Below are 19,235 nucleotides of genomic sequence, written 5' to 3'. Positions count from 1 at the left end.
GCCAATCTTCCTCTTTTTGCTTGAGGCATGTTAGCCCTGAGCTGACTTCTGTGCCAGTCTTCCTCTATTTCGTGTGTGGGTCACCCCCACAGCATGGCTGACGAGTGGTGTGCGTCTCCACCCAGGATCCAAACCCCTGAACCTGGGCTGCTGAATCAGAGCACGTGGAAGTTCAACCACTCGGCCACGGGTCAGGCCCTGTGAGTCGTTTATAAAATGAGGAAAATGACCAGAGTAATGATTCCAAACTTTTTTGATGAGCCCTGCTACAAACGTAAAAGCTGTTTGGCATGCTTCTTAGAAAGGAGAGTGTAATTAATTTACTTTCATGCCTTTCAGAAACAATCGTGTACTGTGATGCAGACACAGAGCAGGTTGTAAGTGGTTGGTCATCCCCGTGTTTTCCTCTTGCTTCTCTGCCTTAGTCGTCGACAGGTAGCCTGTCTCCCTCGGAATGACGTTGTGCAGTGAACATCGATCTTGTCCTTGCGTCTTGTCCTTTCCGTCCTGGGCACTGGTGTGGTCGCATCTTTCTAAAGCCCCTCCTTATGATTCCCTAGAGCTTCCCCATGGCCTTCAGAACCACATCCAAACTCCTTAGCACAGCGTCACTGAATAGTCCGTGTCTAGCTTGCGATTCTCATCTCCAGAGATTCTCCAACGTCTGCCTTGCATTGAAGTTGCACCAGATTCCTAGGACTTCCACCAAAGTCTACACTTTCTTAGGATAAGCTTCTGGTTGTTTTTTGTTTTGATGAGGAAGATTGGCCCTGAGCTAACATCTCTTGCCAATCTTCCTCTTTGTCTTTAAGAAGATTGTCCCTGAGCTGACGTCTGTGCCAATGTTCTTCTATTTTGATGTGGGATGCTGTGATGACTGGTGTGGAGGTCCACGTCTGGGATCCGAACCTGCAAATCCCAGGCCGCCAAAGCAAACACATGAACTTAAGCACTACAGCATCGGCGCGGCCCCAGCTTCTGTTCTTTGTTCTGTTTTGTTTATTGTTTTTACTGAGAAGATTGGCCCCGAGCTAACATCTGTTGTCAATCTTCCTCTTTTTGCTTGAGGAAGGTTGTCGCTGAGCTAACACCTGTGCCAGTCTTCCTCTATTTTGTCTGTGGGACAGTGCCACAGCATGGCCAGATGAGCAGTGAGCAGGTCCAGAGCAGGGATCCGAACCTACGAACCCTGGGCTGCCAAAGAGGAGCCCACGAATGTAACCACTGCGCCACTGGGCTGACCCCACGGTCTTTCTTATAGCTGGTAGGAACATTATCGCGCAGAAACAGTATTTAAGCACTGTCTTATTGAGAGACACGTGGGTTGTTTCCAGTCCCTTTGTGTGAGAAGCAATGCTGTCAGTCACCTTGTTTCTATGTCATTTTGCACACGTGAGGATATCTGGAGGGTGAATTCCTGGAAGTCAGATTTCTGGAATGGAAGGTTGGTGCATCTGTAGTGTGGTGGATATTGCTGGACAGCTGTCCGTGGAGGTGATGCCAGTCTACACACCAGCAGGAGTGTAAGAGAGCACGTGTTTCCTCACACGCACACACACAGAATGTGGCCGGACTCCTGCTTTGCCAGTCTAAGGGGTGAGGGACATCTCGTGGTAGGGTTTTAAATTTCTCTTCAGTAGGAACACCTCACATGTTCAAGAGCCATCCATATTCCCATTTCTCTGCACTGCCTCGTTATATCCGTTGCCCGTTTGTCTACTGAATGAGTGGTCTTTTGTTATTGCTTTGCAGGAGCCCTTTATATACTAAGGAAATTGGTCCTTTGTAGGGAAGTTTCAGTTACTTGTTCCCCAAGTGTTGTCTTTCTTTTAAACCTTGCTCATGGAAGTGTTTGCTGTTTGAGATTTTTTATGTAGACAGAATGAACACGCTTTTATTTTATGGCTTCGGAGCTTTGTGTGAAGTGGGGAAGCTGGATGAGACCCCACTCGGGAATAAGGCCCAGGGGGATCGTAGTAATCGCCATATCACTGAGGATGGTAATGTGAATCAGAGGTGCCTCTTAGGAATTTATACAGCTCCATGACCTTCGCAATTCCCCAGATTTATTCTTTGTGTTGTCTTCTGTCTGTCTCCCCAGAGTGAGTCAAAGCAAAACCCTCACCGTGCAGAGGGCCCTTGTGCTTGTCTTGAACAGGAGAATGGAGCACAGGGGGAACAAGAGTCAATCTGATGGGACGAAGAATCCCAGCGTGGGAGCAGTTTTCAGAAAAGAGAGCATCCTGGACCTGCCTGAGGGAAGGACAAGGAAGAAAGTGCTAGAGAAATGGGGATGGGCACTTTCCACCTGGTGGGACATCCTGCCACACAGCGATGATGCAGGACAGCTGCTCAGAACCAGCGCCAGGCAGTGCTGATAAGGTCCCTGTGTAGTGAGAAGGCGCCTCTACAATAGCTTGACCACATGGTACTTCTAATTTGAATGACACTGCTTGAGGATACAGGTCAGTCACGTTAGGAAGCAGATGGCCTGAGTCTGAAGCAGTTGACTAAAGGTCTGAAGCCCAGTTAACAAGTGCTGCTGAGTCCCTGACCCCACTCCGTCCTTCTCGTTCCTTTTTGTCTTTCTACTCCTTCCTCCTTTCTTCATCAAAGTCCAGTGTTCAAAGCCAAATGATATCTTAGCCTTGTTTCTCAATTTTTCTGTTAAAACTCATAGAACATTGCGTTTGTGAGTAATCTTTTAAGTGTTTCTGACTGTAGGTGTGTGCTTATGGTCCTTGAATCAGCAGGTGGCAATAAACCATTCCCGGGGTCCCCCAGACACTGGAGCTCTGGACCTGGGATACCCATTTGCATCGCTTCCACTCCGCAGCCCGTTCAACACCAGCAGGTCTGTCATCTTCCTCTCTTCCGGGTCACTTGTGCGCCCTTTGAAGCCCAAGGCTTCCTCTCATTGGCACGTGACTCTCCATCTGACCTCCTTTCCTAGCATCGCATTGATTCCCTCTCCACTTGACTGCAGACTTCTTTCTCACAGCTCCCCCACGAGCTCCTCTGTCCCCTCCTGCCCGGCCCCACTGCCACCCTCTGAGTTCAGTCCTCCTCGGTCTCCTGCCTGGACTGGAGAAGTACCCTAACCACTGTCCTCTGCCTCAGTCCAACTCCCATGTGGCTGCTGCAGTGACATTTCTAAGTGCTCATGGGAGGGTCAAGGGAGCTCTTCCTTCTAAGCAGCTCTATCTTGTTTGCAAGTTTCAAAACAGGCATGTAGCACTTTTATCACTAAAAAGTACAAATATTACTATATTACCCTATTATTTAAATCATCCAATAGCTTTCCATTGATTGCAGGAGGAAACTAAATTCTCAATGTTATATGCTCCGTTAGCTCTGCCACTTCCTCAGTCTGTCAGCTTCCTGTGCCTTCTTGGTTTTCTCTTGTTCTCCCAGACAGAGACTCTGCCAGGGTTCTCAGAGATGCTCTGTTCCGGTTAACAACAAATAGCAGCTACCATGAGGCCTCACCAGTGAGCCCAGTGCCTTCCATGGGATCTCATTTTTCAACCCTGTAAGGTAGGCGTGACCATCTCAGTTTTCAGATAAAGAAACTGAGGATCACAGAGGTGAAGTGACGTCTCTGTGGTCACACAGGTGTTGGCAGAGTCGGGATGTGAACCCAGTTCGGCCTAACTCTAAGACTTCTGCTCTTCGCGCTCTCCCGAATGGAGGCAGTTTACCATGGGAGTTCAGACCATGCGCTCTGGAGTCAACCTGCCTGGGTTCCAATCCTGTCCCTGACACCTAATAGGTGCGTAACCTAGAAGAAGTGAATTTCTCTGAGCCTCAGCTCCTCCAGCTGTGAAACAGTGTGGTAGCAATAGTTCCTCCTGCATAGAATTGTAGTTTTTAGAAAGGTGATCCCTTGGAAACACATAGAACAAGGTGTGGCAGATAAAATACATCCCCTCAATAAGCACAGCTCTTATCATCACTATATTGCAGACTCATCTCCAAATTCTGTTGCCCCTTTTCTTCATCTAGAGTTCCCGATCAGTACATCGGAATCCCGGTTTGCTGTATGCTAATTGTCCCTTGTATGCATTCCTGTGTAGCAGAAAGTACCGTAATTATATTGTGTAGGCTTTGCTGTTCTGAGTGATTTTTGCAAAATGGAGCTTTAGATACACAACACGAATTTTACTTGTTCGTACATTAAATGATGAACGGCTCAGGTGCTGCTCGCTCGTTCAGCTGTTACAGATTGTAAAGATTCAATGGTCTCATTGCTTTAGCATTTTTTGTAAAAGTACTAACAATAGTAATTCCATGCTTTTATCGCAGGATTCATCTTTCTGGCCCCGTGTGTAGTGATCAGTCCCAGTCGCTTGTGTTCATCGTGGGACCTGGAGATGCCACAGTGACCTCCCGGTGTCTGTCCACACCCACTCCTCTGTTGCTCACCTTCTGTGTCCGGCATCCAGTTTGGGCGTTGACTTGAAGCAGCTTTTTTAGGGAAGCCAATCATGAACGCAGCCCTGGGCTGGAACCCTGGGTTTGCCTGTGACTTGTGTGAGCTTGATTCAAATGCACAGTCTGAGCAAGGCCTTGGGTGTTATCTGTCCCTCTGCAGTCATTCCCATGTCATCTTTCCTTCTCCCTACTGCTGTCATGACCTGCTCTGCCGTTGTTTTCAAGGAATGGCAGCTTATGGCCCTCCACAACTTTAGTGGTACCACCTGTGGTTTCCTTTCCGTCATTCTTGGAAGTTTTTTCTCCGTTCCCTTTGAGATGCCCCTTGTAGTCCATACCTGTTGCCCTTTGACTTGAGATCAGTACATCTAAAGAATTCTCTTCCTCCTGCATGGAATGAAAAGGAAGGTTGGCAGGTTTTTCTCCATCACCTTTTTTGAGTCCGGAAGATGCCCATAGAAATGAGGCTTGAGGAGAGTATGAAGAGTCTTAAGGAAAGCAGTATTTGGGTGGTCTTTGGAATAACATCTCCCTAGGCCAAGATTTTTTATGAAGGTATTGACATGAGGGAAAATGGGCTTAAAGAAATAAGGAGCATCAACTGCTTTCCACGTAAAAGGCTATTTTACATGGGGTTCATGGCCTTGTTATGTTTTTTAATTCAAGCTCCTTATAGAGATCTGTTTTTTACCATCAATAAATATGAGGATCTTGCTTGATTGCCTTGTGTCTCTCATCCCTCGTGTTCTCTCATGGATTCATGGGCGGGGGCCTGAGGGACTGTCTTTTTGATAACTTCCTTTTTGAGAGTTTTCATGATTTATGTGTAGAAATGCCATTGAGTTTTGTGTGCCATCTTTGTATCCTGCTAGTTTGCTGAATTCATTTATTAGGTTGAGTAGATTTTCAGTGGTCTCTATAGAATTTTCTCTGTATAAGAGTATATCATCTGCAAACAGTGATAGTCTTACTTCTTCCTTTCCAATTTGGATGGCTTTTATTTCTTTTTCTTGCCTAAATGCTCTGGTCAGCACTTCCAGTACTATGTTGAATGAAAGTGATGAGATCACACATCTTTGCCTTATTCCTGATCTGACAGGAAAAGCTTTCAGTCTTTCAGCATTGAGTATTTTGTTCACTGCGGCTTTTTCCTATATGGCTTTTAATATGTGGAGGTCATTTTCTTCTATTTCTATGTGTAGAATGGTGTTATCATGAAAGGGTGTTGTATTTTGTCCAGTGCTTTTCTGCATCGATGGAGATGATAATGTTTTTTCTTCCCTTCCTTTTTGTGATTGGCCTGTTGCATTGATGGATTTTTGTATGTTGAACCATCCTTGCATTCCAGGAACAAATCTCTCTTGGTCACATCGTATACTCTTAATGTGCTGGTGAATTTTGTTGGGAAATAGTTTGTGGAGGATTTTGCAACTCTAGTCGTCAGAGGTAATGGTCTGCAAATTTATTTTCTTTAGTTGTCCCTGTCTGGTGTTACTATCAGGGTAATGCTGGCCTCAGAAAATGAGTGTGGAACTATTCTCTTTCTTTCACTTCTTTGACGAGTGTAAGGTTTGTTGTTAATGTTTCCTTATAAGTTTGGTGGAATTCATCAGTACGTTATCTACTCCTAAGTTTTCATTTGTTCGGAGAATTTTTTCAGATTTATTCAGATGTTAGTGACGTAAAACATATGTCAGTTTAAGGTGTGAAAGACGATGATTTGATACAGGTATGTGTTGAGAAATGATTGCCCCAATAAGGTGAGTTAGGACCTCTATTCCATCACATAATTAGCTTTTTTTTTCTAGTGATAACTTTTAAGATTTACTGTCTTATAAGCTTCCAATTATGTAATACAGTATTGTTAATTATGGTCACCATGCTGTACATTAGATCCCCAGAACTTACTCATTTTATAGCCGGAGGTTTGTACACTTTGACCCACATGTCCCCATTTCCCCCACCCTGCAGACCCTAGCAAACACTATTCTCCTGTCTATTTCACTGAGTTCAGTTTTTTTAGATTCCATTTAAGTGAGAACTTGTAGTATTTTTCTTTGTCTGTCTGACTTATTTCACTTAGCATAATGCCCTCAAGGTCCATCCATGTTGTTGCAAAAGGCCAGATTTCATTCTTTTCTATGGCTGAATAATATTGCATTCTATATTATATTTCTAGTTACATATCTATATATCACATTTTCTTTACGTATTTATCCATTGGTGTGCACTTGGATCGTTTCCATGTCCTGGCTCTGTGAATAATGCTGAAATGAAGATGGGGATGCAGATATTTCCTCAACTTATTGATTTCAGTTCCTTTGGATATACACCCATGAATGGAACTGTTTGATCCTAGAGTAGTTCTGTTTTTATTTCTTTGAGAAGATTCCCCACTACTTTCCACTGTGGCTATACCCATTTACCTTCATGCCATCAGTGCACAGGGTTCCTTTTTCTATGCAGCGTCACCAGTGCTTTCTGTCTGTCGTCTTCTGGATAACCAATTTGGTAGGTGTGAGGTGATAGCTCATTACAGTTTTGATTGCATTTCCCCAATGATTAGTGATTATGAGCATCTTTTCATGTACCTGTTGGCCATCTTTATGTCTTCTTTGGAAAAGTATTCAAGTCCTTTGACCATTTGTAAATCATACTTTTGGTTTCTTTGCTCTTGACGTGTAAGAATTCCGTATATATTGTGGATATTAACCCCCTTTTTTTGGCTGATTGTTTCTTTTGCTGTGAGGAAACTTTATGGATTGATGTAATCCCACTTGCTAAGTTCTGCTTTTGTTGCTTGAACTATCGGTGTTCCATCCAAATAATCATGGCCAAGACCAATTTCAAGGGGCTTTTCCCCTATGTTTTCTTGTAGTAGTGGTACCGTTATGGGTTTTACATTTAGGTCTTTAATTCCTTTAGAGATAATTTTTTAGAGTGGTGTGAAATTGGGGTCCAATTTCATTCTGCATGTGCTTACCCAGTTTTCCCTACACCAATTATTGTGGAGACTTTCCTTTCTGCCTTGAATCTTCTTACCTCAGATGTGAACTGTTTGCTGAGTGTATGTGTGTGGTTTTACTTCTGGGCTCCTGATTCTGTTGTGTGGGTCTATGTGTTTATTTTTAAACCTGTACCTTACCATTTTTATTACCATATCCTTGTAATAAAGTTTGAAATCAGGAATTGTGATGTCTCCAGCTTTGATTTTCTTTCTTGGCATTGCTTTGGTTATTTGAGGTCTTTTGTGGGTCCATAAGAATGTTAGGATTGTTTTTCCTGTTTCTGTTAAAAATACCCTGGGAATTTTAATGGGAATTGCGTTGAATCTTGAGATGGCATTGGATAGCATTGGGTGGTAGTTTTAACACCGTTAATTCCTTCTGATCCATGAACGTAGGATGTCTGTCCATTTCTTTGTGTCTTCTTCAATTTGTTTCATCACTGTCTTATAGCTGGCAGTGTATAGATGGTTCACCTTCTTGGTTAAATTTATTCTTAAGCATTTCATTGTTTGTGATGCTTTTGTAGACAGGATTGTTTCATTCATATCTTTTTTAGATGGCTCATTGCTAGCGTGCAGAAACGCCACTGATTTGTGTATTTGTATCCTGAAGCTTCACTAAATTCATTTATTAGTTCTAACAGTTTAGGGGAAAGTCTTTAGGACTTTCTCTAAATAAGATCATACCGTCTGCAAACAGAGGTACTTATATTTCTTTCTTTGAGGTTCGGATGCGTTTTATTCCTTTCTCTTGCCAAATTTCTCTGATTAAGCCTTCCTAAGTCTTGTTGAGAGTGGGCACCCTTGGCTTGCTCTCGATCTTTTGCAAGAAAGCTTTCAGCCTTTCACCGTTCAGTATGCTCTTACGTGTGTGTTTGTCGTGTACACCTTCTATTAAGTTTGTGTATGTTCCTCCAATAATCAATGTATTGATAGTTTTTATCTTGAAGGGGTGCTGGATCTTGTCAAATGCTTTTTCTACATCTGCTGAGTTAATTTTCTGATTTTCACCTTCATTCGATTAGTGTGGCATGTCACATTTATTGATTTGCAAATGTTGGACTTGATCATGTTGTATGATCCTTTTTTGAGTTCTGATAGTTTTATTATAATCTGCCTTGGAGAAGATGATTTGAGTCTGAAATGTTGGGGTGACGTATTAGCTTCCTGAACGTGGATGTCTAAATCTCTCTCCAGATTTGGGAACTTGTCAGCGATTATTTTTGTTAATCAACTTTGTTTTCCGTTCTCCCTCTCTTTTCCTCTGGTGATCCAATAATGCACAGCTGTTTTGGTTATGGGATCCCATAATTTACATCGGCTTTCCTCACCCCTATTCATGCTTTTTCTTCTTGCTCCTTTGACTGGATGATTTCAAACGTCATGTTTTCTTCTTCACTACTTATTGCTTCTACCTTGTTGAATCTGATTTTGAAGCTCTTTATGGAATTTTTCAGTGCAGTCTTTGTGTCTTTAACTCTAGTATTGCTGTTTGTTTTGCCTTAATGATTTCTATTTCTGTGTTGATCATCTCATTTGTTCTTGCACGATTTTCCTAACTTCCGTTAGTAGGGATCTGAATTCAATAGCTGACTGAATTTTGCAAGAGCAGTGTTCTGAAGCGTTGGTCAGATAGTTCTTATATCCCCATTTCTTCTTCAGACATTGGAGTTTTATAATTCTCTTTGGTGGTGTTATGGGTCTTTGATTATTCACAATCTTTGTGGCGTTGCTGTGAGGTCAGAAAATTTGAGGAAGTGGGCGCCTCTCCCAGGCTTTACTGACGGGCTTGGGCACAGTGAGCCCATCTCGGGGTTCCATGTGGGCCATCTGGTGGGGTCCCGGGGCAGGCTTGCTGCTGGAGTCCTTGGGCAGCCCGGTGCTGGGGTGAGTGGAAAGCTTGGTGCATGTCATCCAGTCTGGTCCTGGGCACAGCTGGGACCTGAGTTGGTGAGTACCAGCCCTGGAGCATGGGTTTGCACGTGGTGATTGAGAACCGGGGGTGGCAGGAGTCATCCGGGGCCACGGGAGTTGGTTGGTGCTGAGGTGAGCTGGGAATCTTTGTTCACGGGAGTCTGGCAGAGCCAGGTGTCATGAGAGACAGCATGTGCTGGAGTGGGTCAGAAGTCTGGGATCCTGGGAGCCAGCTGGGAGCCAGGAGCTATGGGATGAGCCAGGGGTCGCAGGAGCCAGCAGGTGCCGTTTTAAGGTGGAAGCCTGGGTTCCTGGGAAGCTGTCGGTGCCTGGTGCCTTGGGAGCTGTCGGGGGCCACCTGAGTCAGCAAGCACATGTGTTAGTTGGGGACCTGGTTTTGGAGGGGCCTGCCAGGAGCCTGTTTCCCTGGGAGCTGCCTGGGGCTGCTGGACCTGTAAGGTGCCCTGGTGAGACATGGGCCTGAGTTCCCAGGAGCCCATCGGGAGCCTGGTGCCCTGGGATCTGCCTGGGGTCGCTGGAGTCAGTAAATGCTGAAGTGAGCTGGGGTCCTGGTTTGTCAGAACCCACTGGGAGCCCTGCCATGGAAGCTGCCTGAGGCCACGGGAGAAGGCAGGCACTGCATCAGCCACAGTGTGGATCCTGCACTACCCACCAGGAGCCTGGTCCCAGGGACAAAACTTGGGGTCACGGGAGCCACCTCGGGCTGCTGAAGATGGCAGGCACTAGGCTGAGATGGGGGCCTGGGTTTCTGGAGCCTGCTGAGTCCCTGGTGCCAAGGACTCTGCTTGAGGCCACTAGAGCTGGCGTGAGCCAGGGTGAGCCAGGGGCCTGCGTCTGCAGGAGCATGCAGGGCGCCAGCAGGTGCATAGGAGTCAGCCTGCTGCTGGGCAGGCCGGCTCTGCGTCTGCGATGAAGTCGGGCCCTCACTCCCTCTCCTCCTTGTGGGAGATTTGTGATCACTGACTCAGCCTCCTTCTCTGTCACTGGTCTCTTCAGTTGTCTGTTTCCTCATGGGTGAGACTGGGTAGGTTGCTTCTAGGAACTTACTCAGTCGGCTGGGTCACCCATTGTGTTAGTGAGCCAGAGCTCAGAAGCATCTCTATGATCTTTTTATTTCTGATGCATCAGTTGTAAGACCTGCTCTTTCAATTCTCATTTACTTGCTTCTTCTCTCTTTACTGAGGCATTCTATCTTCTAAGCATTGGTCCATTTTCTTTTTTCAAAACATTAGCTCATCCTTTTGATCTTTTGCCTTCCTCCTCTACTTCCTTTTTTCTGTTCTCACCTTTGTGACATCCATCTCTCTGCTAACTTTGGGTTCAGTTTTCCCTTTTTCTAGTGCTGTGTGTTGTCAGTTAGGTTGTTAATTTGAGATCATTCTTTAAGATGTTACAAGTTAATCACTGTAAACTTCCCTCTTAGTATTATTATTGCTGCATCCCGTAGTTTTGTTGTGTTTTTAATTCTTTTTGTTTGTCTTGAGCTATATTTAAATTTCCCTCTTGATTTCCTCCTTGACCTAATGTCTGTGTAAGAGGCTGCTGTTTAATTTCCATCTCTCAGGAATGATGCAGGTTTCCTTGCGATGTTGATTTCTAGTTTCATGCCATTGTGTTCAGGACAGATACTTGGTATAATTTCAGTCGTCTTAATTTTGTTAAGATTTGTTTTGTGACCTCAAACATGATCTCTTCTGGAAAATATTCTGTGTGCTCTTGAGAAGAATGTGTATTCTGCTGCTCTTCAATACAATGTTCTTAGTATTTAATGTCATTTATTTCTGCCGTTTCCTTAGTTTCTGTCTGGATGTTCTATCCATTGTTGAAAGTGGGGTCTTGAATTCTCCGACTTTTAACTTGTATAATGTAGTCTTCAGAATACATAAATATCTCTTAGAAGTCAGTAATAAAAGAGAAATAAAACAATTAAAATAGGCAAACGGTTGAAATAGACATTTCTCCAGAAGATATCCAGATGGCCCATAAGCACAAGAGAGATGCTCGATGTCATTCATGATTAGGGAAACGGAAATTCAAACCACAATGTGCTACTGTTTCGAACTCAGTATGTAGGCTGTATTCAACATAAAGGAAAATCACAAGTGTTGGTAAAGATGAGGAGCAAGGGGAGCCCTCATACATCACTGGTGAGAATGTAAAATGATGCAGCCACTGTAGAGAATAGCCTTGCATTTCTTAAGATCTTCGAGCAATCAGTACCATTGAGCTGGATAGTCCGTTGTGAGGCAGCTCCAAAAGAACATGGAAAACATATGGTCACTCACAGGAAAACCTGTCCATGGACATTCAAAGCAGCAGTATTCGCAGTAGTCCAAAAGTGAAAGAAACCCAACTTTCTACCAAATTATGAACACATAAAGCAAATGTGGCATATTGATACTATGGGATATAACACAGCCCTAAAAAGGAACAAAGCACTGCGACGTGCTCAGCCCTGGATGATCCTTAAAAAAAGTGTCTAATTGAAGTGGTACACAAAGCCACGGGTTCTTTGATTCCATTTGAATGAAATGTCCAGAATACCAAATCCGCAGGGAGAGGAAACAGATGAGGTGCTTCCATGGCCTTGGGTTAGGGCAAAGCACAGAGGGAGTGAGTGTGGTTTCTTTTCAAGGTATTAAAAATGTTCTGGAATTAGATAGTAGTGATAGCCACACAACATTCTCATTGTCCTAAACCTCACTGACTTGTGTACTTTCAAATACTTAAAATGGTGTATTTTATGTTGAGCAGATTTTCTTCAGTGAAAATTTGAAATTAGGGTAATTCATGCAGCTATTAGGGGTAAGGCACGGTGTAGCCCTGAGAGTAAACAGCTGATTAGGGTCTAGAGGCAAGTACGAAAATCACACAAGCAACAGTCTGAGATCCAGTCCATAGTCATGGTCTCCACCTTGAAAAGACCAGCCAAGAAAATAGCTCAGTGGTCTTGGGGGCCCTGGGAATCTGTTCAGAGATCTCGGTTATACTCGACAATATTCTCACCTCTTGGACCCTCTGGTGTAGGTAGGTTTGAACTTGTCAGTTGTTGATGTACATGCAGGTGGTAGACCATGGGAGGGCCCCGACCCCTCCTTCCTTGGCCAGTAGAGATAGTCTGAGGCCAGGTGGTTTCCTAAAACCATTTGGCAGAGACTTAGGCGACTGTCCTACAAGGAGTAGAATAGAGTCTCATGGAGCTGCTGTCCGTGTTGGGTTATGTTTGTCCACACTTCTGGGTGGCCTCAATTACCTGCTTTTCTGTGGCTAGGGCCACTTCTCTATGCTAGTCCAGTCATCCTAGTAGAACAGACATATCTCTTTGGGTCGGTGGTAGCCTGTCAGGGCAGGAAACTCAGGGACTTGTGGCCTGTGGGGTGCACCTCTAGGGGCAGGTCGGTGGAGACAATGATGTACTGCAGAACATCGCCTGGGGAAAGCTGGTCAGAGGATGTGGGGGAGAGCGGGGTACCAGGGAGCGCCTTGTGACGTGCGCCCACAGGAAGACCCGAAAGTGGACGTTCCCACTTTAAAATATTCACCGGCTCTTGGTGGTCAAACCAGTGATTGGTGCCCATCCACTGGCTCCCTGTGCTCTACGATTCCAGGTGATACAATCAAAGCGTGTGTGGGCCAAGAGCTGCTTGTGCCCGGGCACAGAATCACCAAGGTGGCCTCAAAGGCTCCCCCAAAATGACTCCTCAAAAAACAGCTGGGGCAGAAAATGTGTGGAGTATTTTGAAGGGAAGCTTGGGGCAAAGATGCTGTTCGATGGAGCTGGCTAAAATTGAGTTTCTCATCAGGGCAGGCACTTCAGCTGGGGTACCGGTGATTGGAGGCCATGTGACAGGCCCACCAGTTTCTGAGTCCCGATGCTGGGCAGCCCGCTCAGCCCACTGGACTGATGAAGTGGTGCTTACGAAGCCTCTTGCTGGCCTTGTGGAAAGCAGGGCAGTGTGGTGGGAGAAGTGACAGTGTCAGAGGGAGTCATGGCGGGGATTGCGGTGTGGAAGGGGGAGAACTGGAGGCAGGGGCGGTGGATGTGTGACCAACAATGGTCAGGAAGGGAAACCCGGGTGTACCTGGGGCCAGCAGGGGGCCAGCAGAGTCATGTGTCAAAACCAGACGGCGGGCCCCAAGAGGAGCCTCTTACCCACCTCACCAAACTGAGTCTTGACTTCATTAGATTTTCGACTCTCCCGGACACAGAATCTTAAACCAGTGGATTAGGAATCCCCCAATCAGCACTAGGTAGGTATTCCACGTCATAGACTGCTGCTGTCCCCTGAGGAAAGTAACCTTGCAATAACCGAGCGATCTTCCCGCCTGCTGTGACTTCTTTTTCTTCTCCCTTCTGCCTTTCAAAGTCTTTCATTCTGTACAGCTCCTTGGAGCTGCTTTCTATCTGCTAGATTGGATGCCTCCGGATGCAGGAATTTGTGAATAAAGCAATGAAGTTCTTTAGACTTACACAGTTGTATTTTCTTTCTTAACAGCTTGGTGGCAGCAGCGGGATTCGAAGGAGACTTCTCATGGCTTCGGGGATGAGAAACACATGCATTGGTACCCATGAAGCCTTTGGATTCTCCGTCTTTTTTGCTGTCTCTGAGGGCTGTGGGTAAGTGTCTCGTGCATCTCAGCTCCACTCTCCTTGCATTGAGCTCCTGAGCTAAGTGACTTTCCAGGCGCAGGTTAACGGGCCAGTGTAGTCTGACAGGATGCTCTAGCAGAGCATCTGTCTCAGCCCTGGGTTCGTCCACAGTGCCAGTCAAAGTGGTAGCAGGCAGCTGGAGCTGGCAGATGGTTCCCTGAGACACTGAGTCTCTAGCCCTTGGTTAGTCCACAGTCCCAAATTTGGTGGGGTCCGCTGGTTCTGCCTGCAGTGCCGACTGTTAGGGTCTGCTGGTTCCGTGCGTAGTTCTGGCCAGGGGAGAGGGTGGCACAGACGTGTGCTACATCCACACCCAGTCCTTGAAAACTTCCCACATGCATTTGACACGCATTTTTCTCTCCCTTGACTGGATGCAGATGTCGATGAGTTCTGAGGAAACGCTGAAGGCACAGTGTGGAGGAATTCTGGGACCCTGCGTGACTACTTGGAAGAGTGCTGTCCCCTCCACCTGAACAACCACCCGGCACTACCAGAAATGAGAGGCGTCCTGTGATCGTGGATTGGAAGCCTCCTTGTTGTTAAGATGTCAGCTTCCTCCAAAGAGATGAACCAATTAAATGCAGTCCTTATCAAAATCCCAAGGACATTTTGTGCTGAAAGACACCCATCCTAAAATTCATATGGAATCTCAAGTATGCCCAGATGTCTAAAATAGTCTTGAAAGGAAGTACTAAGTTGGAGGACTCTCTTTTTACTGATGTAAAACTTGCTGCAAACCTACAGTATCAAAACAGCATTGTAACGGCATAAAGACAGACACATAGAGCATCGGAACAGAATAGAGAGCCCAGAAATAAGGTGGCCAAGGTTGTTCAACGGGGAAAAGACAGTCTTTTCAACCAGTGGTTCCTGAAAAAGTGGATATTTTCATGCAAAATCTAAACTTGGATTCTGACCTCACACCAGATATAAAACTTAATTCTCAATGGATCAAGACCCAAATGTAAGAACTGAAACACTTTGAGGAAAACATGGGACAAAACGTTTCACAATAGGACTTGGCGATGATTTCATGGATATGACACTCAAGGCATGGGCAATAAAAAACAGAGTACACACACCAAAATTCATGAATATTAAAACCTTTTCTGCCTCTGAAGACAACCTCAACAGAGTAAAAACACAACCCATGCAGCATGGGAGCCCATATTTGCAAATGATCTATCTGACAAGGGCTGAATATCCAGAATAGACATAGAACTTCTCAACTCAACAACAAAAAAACAAACAACCCAAATCAAAAATGAGCAAAGTACTTGAATAGACTTTTCCTCCAAGAAGATACGCAAATGGTCAACAAGGATCTAAAAAGATGCTTAATGTGGCTAATCACTGGGGAAATGTAAGTCAAAATCTCAATGAGACACCACCTCACATCCATGTGACGGCACCCCCAAAAATCAGACAGTGAAGAAAGGCATGCTGGCAAAGATGTGGAGTTATTGGACCCACGTACACTGTGGCTGGAATGTAAAATGGTATAGCTGCTGTGGAAATCAGCATGGCATTTCATTAAAACAATTAAAAATAGAATCACTAAATGACCCAACAATTCTACTACAGGATATATACACCTCAGAGCTGAAAAGTTGGTCTGAAAGACATATTTGAACACCCATGTTCACGGCATCATTGTTCATGATCGCTGAAACGTGGAACAACCCAAGGATCCATCCAGGGATGAATGGAGAAGCAACATGGGCATGTATATATATACAATTGCATGTTATTCATCCTTAAAAACTAAGGATATTCTGAGATATGAGACAACATGGATGAACCTTTAGGAAATTATGCTAAATGAAAACCAGTCCCAAAAATACTGGCCTTGTGTGACCCCACTTATATGGCATTCCTGAAATGGTCAGATTCAGAGAGGCGGACAGCGGATGCTGTTGGCCAGGGGTGGGAGCAGGGGAAGGGGAGTGACTGATGAGTGGGGACAGAGCTTCAGTTCTGTGGGGTGACAAGAGTTCTGAAGATGGATTGTGGTGATGGCTGCACCACCGTACGACTGTGGCCAACACACTGAAGATGCGCGTAAGGAAGTTAATGTGCCTGATGGCGTGCACACAGAAAAATGGTCAGGACGGTAAGTTTTACATTATGTGCGTTTTAAGCCAATAAAAATAGATTTTCTGTTAAAAGTGCAAATACAAAGAAATGAGCAGAGGATGATTTAGTGTTTCCATTCGTGCCCTTCCATTCTGACCGTGGTGTTTGTCTCAGCCCTTGTACCTGAGGCAACTTTGATCAGACAAATGTTTTCATTCTGGGCCTAAGAGAACCTTGAAATCAGAATTATACAGAACTCTGCAAAATTTTTGTGACCATGTATTTTTCAGAGAAAACATAGTAAGACATTTTTAATATTAAATTTAAGTTTGTTTTATATCAGTTTCAGGTCTACATCAGAATGATTCAATATGTGTGTATATTGTGAAATGATCACTATAAGAAGTCTGGTTGACGTCTATCATCAAGAGTTACAAATGTGTTTCTTGTGATGAGAACTTCTAAGATTTACGCTATTAGTGACTTTCAAAATGCAATATAGTAGTATTAATTCCTTGACTGCTATAAAATAAGCACCATAAAACAATTCCAGTGTATCCATTTTGTTATTAATTCACTGAATCTATTTTTTCTCAGAATCAATTAATTGTTATGCAAATGACTGAATTTCTTTTAATCTACCTCATAATGTACTGACTACAGGTTCTGACATTTTAAGTTTTGTTTAGGTGTTATTCTTTCTAGCAAGTAAACTTTCCTGAATCTTATCAGTCATATCAAAATATATTCGGATGTATTTCTTCTTCCATCGATATTTAGTCACTGATAAAGTTCACCGTGTGCCATTTTAACCATTATCAGTTTTGTGTGCTGAGGGTGATTTTACCCAGTAATAGACACCGTGTAGGTTCGAAGTCTCCTTGGAGGATAAGCAGTGGGGGGAGGTCAAAGCATGGAACTTGTTTCATTTGCAGAGGGTCCATTTTGACTTTGCTCTTACAAAACGTGTTCTTTGTCCATTTGGGAATCTGAGGCCCAGAAAGTTGGAGGGACTGACCCAGACCTCAGGAGGGGGTCAGAATCCAGAGAATCCGGCAGGGCTCTGGCTTCCTCGGCCAAGGCTCAACCCCTTCCCTTCGGGTTTTCTTTGGAAACAGGGACCTCATGGTCCTAGGGGAGCCCTGCCCACCCCGTCCATGGGGGGGCCATCTTCCTGTTCGCATCCAATCATGCACAGGCACACTCACACCGATTTCTCCTGTGTGGACCATGCAGGGACCCCAGGAAAGAGCAGACACCAGGGAAGTGACAAGAGGCCGAGGAGAAGGCAGTTGGAGGCAGCTCTGCCAAGAACAGTAGCATCCGTCCTCCTGGCTACATGACCAGAAGGCCTGAGACGGACCGAAGAATCCCTGAGGTTTCTAGGTGTGTACCTGTTCCAAGGGCATCCCTGACCCAGCCTGGAGGGCACAGGACTGGGGAGCTGGAGTCCACTTCTGTGGGCACCTGCTACTCTGAGGAGCCGTTCTCCTCTTGTGTAGACATTGGGTAGAGGAGAGAAGACCTTGGTGTCCTCCTGTGTCAAGTGGAGTGCGTCCAGCGGGTGACTCCCTGGGTTCCGTATGATGCTCACGAAGGGTCTGTGGCCCTTGGTTCTCCATCGATGACGCCCTGTGCTCTGAGCACCTGAGAAAATGCTTTCCCACCTGCAGGAGATCCTTTAGAACTGAGAGAGGTTTGGGGGTTCGGGTGGATGAGAACTTGGGATAAGGAAGAACATGCCAGAGCACTGTGAACTAAGGCCAGAGTCCAGGGACAAGACCAGTCCTTGTTGGACTCCCGAGGTCCTCAATTGGCTGGAGAGGAGAATCATTGCCTTGGTTGAGGTCAGGATGCCTCCTGAGAAAAAAGGACACCCAAGTGGAGGGACAGAAAGATGAGGGAGAGGGAGGCTCCTGAGGTTCCTCCCACGGCCTGGAAGCCTGCAGGTCCTGCTCCTTTACCCCTGGGACAGTGGGGAGCCTCTGCCTTGAGGACACCCAAAGAGACTTCCTGTGTGGTGGCTTCTGCCAGGGCTGCAGTGCTGGTGCTGGCCACCAGGGGGCAGGCAGCCTCCAGCGTCAGTGGTGCCCAATGAGGTTGGGTTTTCACTGTTGTCACTTCTATTGGGATGTAATTGCCACACAGCACTGCCTAAGTTAACACTGCTGTGTGGTACATTTCAAAATTGCTAAGAACCAAGAAGCTAAACTTCTCATCACAAGCAAACACTTACTTTTCTGTTTTCGGTGACGGATGTTAAGTGAACTGGTGGTGTCATTGCGCAGGCTGTGTGCATCCAGTCCCTGTGCTGACTTCTTAAACTTACACGGTGCCCACTCAGCCTGCCTCAGCTGCTGGAGCAGCGAATAGCCGTGCAGAGGCCTTTCCGGCTGTGCCCCGCCTCAGAGAGAACTCACTCCTCCTGGTACTAGCGCTCCTCTACACAGTCTGACTTGGTGAAGAGCAGGAGGAGGGGACACGGGTTTCACAATTCTTCACTCAGCGACTGTGCACCGAGCGCTCACCCTGTGCCAGGTGCTCAGGTGGGTGTAAGTGCAGGGCTGACAGTGACTGAGTGGTCCCTGCCAGTCAGGAGCTCACACTCTGGAGGGGACAAGGACAAAAGCATGAAAGCAAAGACATGAGAGGGGAAAGAGCCAGCGCTGAGGGGACATTCAGGGGCCTGTGAGGGAGGGCCGGGGGTAACCGGGTAGGGGTCTGAAAGGCCTCACTGGGGCGACATTTCCTGGGACCAGAATGACAAGAGGGAGCCAGCCCTGCACAAGTCTGGGAGCGGCGTGTCAGGGAGAAGGCACCCCTGCTGTAGACACTCATGGGCAGAAGGGGGTTTGGCCAGAGGATGTGAGAAAGGTGGCCAGTGTGGCTGGAGGGAGCCTGGGGGGAGAGAGGAGGCGGCGGAGGGCAGGGCCAGATCCTGGGGCCTGAAATCACGGTTCCAGTGCCTTGCATCTGTAAACGGCAAATGCCTCATATATCACAATTTTTGTGGTGGAGGAATCAGACATAGATTAGCTTGGTTCTTCTGCTCAAGATGCCTCAAGGCCGCGGCCGCGGCCTCAAGTGATGCTCGACTGGCAGAGAATTTCCTCTCAGGTTCACTCAAAGGAG

General features: G+C 45.9%; 1 protein-coding gene across 16 annotated transcripts in view; it reads left to right on the top strand.

Annotated features, from left to right (window-relative positions):
- Positions 1-19,235, top strand: part of LOC138919055 (ral guanine nucleotide dissociation stimulator-like) — a 78,757-nt gene that overhangs the window by 48,398 nt on the left and 11,124 nt on the right. For 7 of the 16 annotated variants that reach the window (XM_070243064.1, XM_070243060.1, XM_070243061.1 and 4 more), the window contains exons 2-4: positions 13,873-13,994; positions 14,405-16,140; positions 17,340-17,489. Coding sequence is in view for 7 of the 16 variants with exons in the window: in XM_070243059.1 (XP_070099160.1) it covers positions 16,129-16,140 (12 nt within the window). In the remaining 9 variants the exon portion in view is untranslated. Of the gene's footprint in view, positions 1-3,414; positions 3,538-13,872; positions 13,995-14,404; positions 16,141-17,339; positions 17,490-18,391; positions 18,650-19,235 lie in introns of all 16 variants that reach the window. The other 9 variants (XM_070243052.1, XM_070243058.1, XM_070243051.1 and 6 more) reach the window with 4 other exon arrangements.

This window comes from Equus caballus, chromosome 19, assembly GCF_041296265.1.
Source record: "Equus caballus isolate H_3958 breed thoroughbred chromosome 19, TB-T2T, whole genome shotgun sequence".
In the NCBI taxonomy this organism is placed as follows: Eukaryota; Metazoa; Chordata; class Mammalia; order Perissodactyla; family Equidae; genus Equus; species Equus caballus.
Note: the sequence above shows the minus strand (reverse complement) of the source record. Positions and strands in the feature narration are given on the sequence as shown.